General features: G+C 32.4%; 1 protein-coding gene across 1 annotated transcript in view; it reads left to right on the top strand.

Moving 5' to 3' along the window:
- Window positions 1-6,701, top strand: part of LOC107729586 (eukaryotic translation initiation factor 4 gamma 1-like) — a gene marked incomplete at its 3' end in the record, with an annotated part of 24,053 nt that overhangs the window by 11,054 nt on the left and 6,298 nt on the right. The window contains exon 2 of the mRNA XM_016540167.1: window positions 3,923-4,039. Coding sequence (XP_016395653.1) covers window positions 3,965-4,039 — 75 coding nt within the window. The remainder of the gene's footprint in view (window positions 1-3,922; window positions 4,040-6,701) is intronic.

Below are 6,701 nucleotides of genomic sequence, written 5' to 3' on the forward strand. Positions count from 1 at the left end.
TGTGTGTGAGAGAGAGAGAGAGAGTGTGTGTGTGTGAGAGAGAGAGTTGTGCAGCTTTGCCTCTATATTTGGCTCTTGTAAAGAGAGCCGTGTCTCCTGAACCCCCTCCATATAAACTAGTTTGAGTCTCGGGCAGCTGGTCTCTTGCCGCAGTCCTGTTCCTTTGATTCATTCACAAATGCAGCCACATGTCAAACACACAAAGCCAAATAACGAATGAGTGCTGCAGCAATTGCAGGTGCAGCTGGAAGCAGCTTTAGCTTCAGACCTCAACAAACTACAGTTGAGGTTCACAAAGAATTGACCAAATTTGCCTTCAGTTCTAATTAATGATTATTTTTATACTTTTAGGGGAGCACTAAATAACTCAATAAAAGCTTGATGGGTTAACATTTGAAAATTAAGAAATTAATGTATCATTATTGTAATTTTACAGATACAGTAAAAAAATATTCTTTAATAGGGTTGCAAAGGGGCAGAGCATTTCTGGTAAATTTCGGAAAACTTTCTAAAAGTTTCCAAAAATTTTCCGAAAGTTTCCAAAATATCTAGATAGTTTCAGTAATTCACTGTAAATACATTTTCTGTAATTTAATTTAGTAATATATTTAAATATATAAATGTACATTTTTATTTAATAATTATTTTAAAAGTTTGTTATTATTATAGTTATTATTATTGATATTATATAGCTATATTGATATTTTGATATGTACAAACAAACACAGCAAAATAAAAAATAAATAAAATAAAAATAAATAAAAAAGAGGCATGTTTTACAAGAACAAATAATACATCCTAATTATATTATACTACATATTGGTCTTCTGTCAAAATAAAAGCTTGATGGTTTCATGTTTGAAAATGAAGAAATTAAGACAGGTTTTAATTGTAATTTTGCTTGCTTTCATTACATGTTCGATTTTTATTCTACAGCACAATAATATTATTAGAATATACTGTTCTTCAAACTCATTTAAAGTTAAAGGGGGATCAGGCCTCATGAATTTAGGGAGATCACTTCGTTAAATGTTTTTGCGTGTCAAAAGTTACAAATTTGATGTATTGTGTGTTGTAGACTTGTGCCGGTATTCGGTAATGCGATATATCACGGTAATGAATATGCACGATATTGTTATCGTGGGCACTTCTAAATACCGTGAATTTTCTGTAATTTAATTTAGTAATATATTTAAATATATAAATGTACATTTTTATTTAATTATTTAAAAAGTTTGTTGTTATTATAGTTATTATTATTGATATTATATAGCTATATTGATATTTTGATATGTACAAACAAACACAGCAAAATAAAAAATAAATAAAATAAAAATAAATAAAAAAGAGGCATGTTTTACAAGAACAAATAATACATCCTAATTATATTATACTACATATTGGTCTTCTGTCAAAATAAAAGCTTGATGGTTTCATGTTTGAAAATGAAGAAATTAAGACAGGTTTTAATTGTAATTTTGCTTGCTTTCATTACATGTTCGATTTTTATTCTACAGCACAATAATATTATTAGAATATACTGTTCTTCAAACTCATTTAAAGTTAAAGGGGGATCAGGCCTCATGAATTTAGGGAGATCACTTCGTTAAATGTTTTTGCGTGTCAAAAGTTACTTGTCTTTAGCCTTTGAGAGGTTGGGCTAGTATTTGATGTATTGTGTGTTGTAGACTTGTGCCGGTATTCGGTAATGCGATATATCACGGTAATGAATATGCACGATATTGTTATCGTGGGCACTTCTAAATACCGTGAATAATTATATATTACAAATTTAGAATTTTGAATGCATTTTAAGAATACTTTTCCCATCAACTGGTCAAAATGCACAACACCGCCGTATGCTGCATGAAAGATGCGTGCTATGACAGCACTTTTTTTAAAACTAAATTTCAATACCGTGATAATACCGTATACCGTGATAAAAGCATTAGCAATTAATCGCAACATGAAAATTTGATACCGGCATATCCCTAGTGTGTTGTTTTTATTTGTTTTATGTTTGTTTGTTTTTTTCTATGCTGCTTGTTCAGCACTTTGGTCTGTAGGTGCAGTTGTAAAGTGCTCTATAAATAAAGTCAACGAACGAATGAATGAATCGTATTTTGTTTATAATCTTGTTTAATAATTATAATAAAAAAATCATTTTCAAACTTTCAATCAATTGAAAATAATTTTTCAATCTTTGTTTTTCAATATTTGTAATTTTTTTCATTATATAATAGAAATGTATATCATAATGATAAACTTGACCGATTAATCGGCTCATATTTGGCCATTAATAATTATAATAAAAAATAACTTTATAATTTCTACTAAATGCTCAATGTTTATTTTATAGCACAATAAAATTATTACAATAGTAATATATACAATAGTAATTAATATTTTATTTAATAATTATAATATAAAAATATATTTATTATTTTTATTGTATAATTATATTAATATTAGGGATGCACCGATAGGATTTTTTGGGGCCGATACCGATTTTAACAAACACTTATTGGCCGATACCGATATTTGTCACTTCCTCTCTTATTTGAAATTTTGGCATCAAAATAGATAGGGCTCATATTTGGCCATTAATAATTATAATAAAAAATAACTTTATAATTTCTACTAAATGCTCAATGTTTATTTTATAGCACAATAAAATTATTACAATAGTAATATATACAATAGTAATTAATATTTTATTTAATAATTATAATATAAAAATATATTTATTATTTTTATTGTATAATTATATTAATATTAGGGATGCACCGATAGGATTTTTTGGGGCCGATACCGATTTTAACAAACACTTATTGGCCGATACCGATATTTGTCACTTCCTCTTTTATTTGACATTTTGGCATCAAAATAGAGAGTATTTTGATCATGTTTTAAAGCAGCAAAGTTCAAAAACACATGCATTAAACTATACTAGCAGTTTTATTGCTGCATCATCAAATAATTTCTAATGAACATGGATCCATTTAACATTCAGCAGGCCTACATAGATACAACAGAACAAAGATACATATTAAATAAACAGTGCTTTTTGGGAAGGTTTAACAGTTTTCAGGTACAGAAATAAAGTAAACAAATGTCAGTATCTGCTGTACTGTTATAAAGACTGGTTTACAAACATCAGAATTTCATCATATAAATATCAGCATCTGCAGCAAATTGCATATTTCTGTTCAGTTTGATTCTCGGAATAAAATTGAACTGTTTTTCCTACATATTCTCTCTATATCAGACTATATGAGCCATAAAAGCCTGATAGATCAATTATGGTACTCAACAAAAAACACTAACACTTTGTGTTATTATGTGTTCTTGTTACACATTACGTGTACTTACTATTATAATAACAATAAATTATGCATAATTACATGCAAGTAACCCTAATCCTAACCCTAACCATATAGTTTAATCAGTATTTAAATGTATAATTACACTGTAACAAGGACACTTTAAAATAAAGTGTAACCAAAATCACATATGCAAACTTTTTTTGTTTTAATATTAGGGTTACAAAGGGGTGGAAAATTTCCAGTAAATTTCGGGAAACTTTCCCAAAATCCTGGAAAGTTTCCGAAATTGACTGGAAATTTTCCAACTTTTTGAAACCCTATTGAATATTTTACCATTTCAAAAAATAACACTTTTTTAAAAAAATTTTTTAAAGAGGGTTAATATCAAAAAGGACACACTTGAGCTTTAACAAATGCTGTCTGATGATTCAGCATGACTCAGATCTTTCTATTTGTACGGACGACCATGAACTTCTGACTTGAGCATTAATAATTTACACTCAGACATTATAATCGCTAATTAAGTTTAAGACACAATGAACAGCTGAATAATAACTTGATATGTCTCTGTCTTTCTCTCTCTCTCTCTGGTTCAGGTTTTGTCAGTACTGCGTCTCGATGCAGATGCTCCAGGTGAAATGAATAAGGCACCTCAGCCTCTGTCAGGACCCCCCTCCGCCCCGCTTCCCGCGCACTCCCCGGGCCTGTCCCAGGTAACTCGCGTCACTCTTTCAGTCATTGTGATCCGGGATGCACCGATATATCGGCCGATAATCTGTATTAAAAACTAGGGCTGCACGATTAATCGAATGAGATTGTCATGCGCATCTTGTCAGTAAAGCCGGTTCTGTGATCAGTAGTAAATCTCCATCACATCACAAAAAAATCACAAGATGATATAATCGCGCAATTATGAAACCGAAGAAATTGTTCGTGAAAATGACAGCTGTTTGCGTAGCTTCTCCGTGAACTACGGCTCGGTGTAGTAAATGCTGCTCCATTTGAAAGCATGTGAAAATACCACATTTAATAACATGTTTTTACTCCAAACTCACTTCATAACGTCAGTCGAGTGTTTGAAATAAATCCTTCTGTGAGATGATGTGGCTTCTTACACAGAATAAGACACGCATAATACCGTATTGGCCCGAATATAAGACGACCCCCCTTTTTTCATCATATAAATATCAGCATCTGCAGCAAATTGCATATTTCTGTTCAGTTTGATTCTCGGAATAAAATTGAACTGTTTTTCCTACATATTCTCTCTATATCAGACTATATGAGCCATAAAAGCCTGATAGATCAATTATGGTACTCAACAAAAAACACTGTAACACTTTGTGTTATTATGTGTTCTTGTTACACATTACGTGTACTTACTATTATAATAACAATAAATTATGCATAATTACATGCAAGTAACCCTAATCCTAACCCTAACCATATAGTTTAATCAGTATTTAAATGTATAATTACACTGTAACAAGGACACTTTAAAATAAAGTGTAACCAAAATCACATATGCAAACTTTTTTTGTTTTAATATTAGGGTTGCAAAGGGGTGGAAAATTTCCAGTAAATTTCGGGAAACTTTCCCAAAATCCTGGAAAGTTTCCGAAATTGACTGGAAATTTTCCAACTTTTTGAAACCCTATTGAATATTTTACCATTTCAAAAAATAACACTTTTTTAAAAAAATTTTTTAAAGAGGGTTAATATCAAAAAGGACACACTTGAGCTTTAACAAATGCTGTCTGATGATTCAGCATGACTCAGATCTTTCTATTTGTACGGACGACCATGAACTTCTGACTTGAGCATTAATAATTTACACTCAGACATTATAATCGCTAATTAAGTTTAAGACACAATGAACAGCTGAATAATAACTTGATATGTCTCTGTCTTTCTCTCTCTCTCTCTGGTTCAGGTTTTGTCAGTACTGCGTCTCGATGCAGATGCTCCAGGTGAAATGAATAAGGCACCTCAGCCTCTGTCAGGACCCCCCTCCGCCCCGCTTCCCGCGCACTCCCCGGGCCTGTCCCAGGTAACTCGCGTCACTCTTTCAGTCATTGTGATCCGGGATGCACCGATATATCGGCCGATAATCTGTATTAAAAACTAGGGCTGCACGATTAATCGAATGAGATTGTCATGCGCATCTTGTCAGTAAAGCCGGTTCTGTGATCAGTAGTAAATCTCCATCACATCACAAAAAAATCACAAGATGATATAATCGCGCAATTATGAAACCGAAGAAATTGTTCGTGAAAATGACAGCTGTTTGCGTAGCTTCTCCGTGAACTACGGCTCGGTGTAGTAAATGCTGCTCCATTTGAAAGCATGTGAAAATACCACATTTAATAACATGTTTTTACTCCAAACTCACTTCATAACGTCAGTCGAGTGTTTGAAATAAATCCTTCTGTGAGATGATGTGGCTTCTTACACAGAATAAGACACGCATAATACCGTATTGGCCCGAATATAAGACGACCCCCCTTTTTCCAGATGTACCTTTTGGAAAAAGGCTTTTTAAAAGCCAAATCTTGTTTTTTCTCATTAAAACACATTTTGTCTTCAATTATTTTCATATTGCATATTTTTCCTATTTTAATTTTTGTTTTGAAAGTATGGTAAAAACTGGTAAAATGTACCAACAATCACATTTAAAAAATATACACTTTTTGATATACCATTAAAAAAAAAAAACAGGTAGCCCATCTGAATTAGGACATTTAGGCTATCCATCTAATAGTAGCCTACCAAAATCTTATGAACAGTAGAAGTTAAATCTTACTGTAGTCGTCAAATCTTGGTACTGTCTTACGTTTTAAAATCACAAAGAGAGTTTGGTCCCATCAGGCTAACGTGACAGTCACGACTCATGCAGATGTAAGCTTTTCTTTTTCTTTTGTTTTTACTCACGATCTTTACAACACGCATTACATTCCACAGTCTATGATTACATTATGTATATCATGGCACACTCGTTTTATGCGTATTTGGCGCCACCTATTGTTGTGGGTGTATTATTGACATGTCAAAGTCTAGACCCTGAATATAAGACGACCGCGTTTTTTCAGATGTATTTCCAAGAAAAAAACATAGTCTTATATTCGGGTCAATACGGTACTTGTTCTTTTGGGAGCCATTGATTTGGCCTAGAAAAGAACTTAATCATGGTTGTATTATTTTGTTTTCATTACCTGGATAGGGTTGTGACGGTGAGGAAATTTTCCCACCGGTTAATCGACGTGTGACAACACCGGTAATACCGGTATCACCGTTGGGGTGGGGGGTGTTAGTTCGTTTGAGTTTCCCTCTTTTCTTCGCTTTCAAATGGCTTGTAAAAGTGCCGTGCGCATTTTA

The sequence above is a fragment of the Sinocyclocheilus rhinocerous genome, unplaced genomic scaffold (genome assembly GCF_001515625.1).
Source record: "Sinocyclocheilus rhinocerous isolate Xijiao unplaced genomic scaffold, SAMN03320098_v1.1 scaffold1719, whole genome shotgun sequence".
Classification (NCBI taxonomy): domain Eukaryota; kingdom Metazoa; phylum Chordata; class Actinopteri; order Cypriniformes; family Cyprinidae; genus Sinocyclocheilus; species Sinocyclocheilus rhinocerous.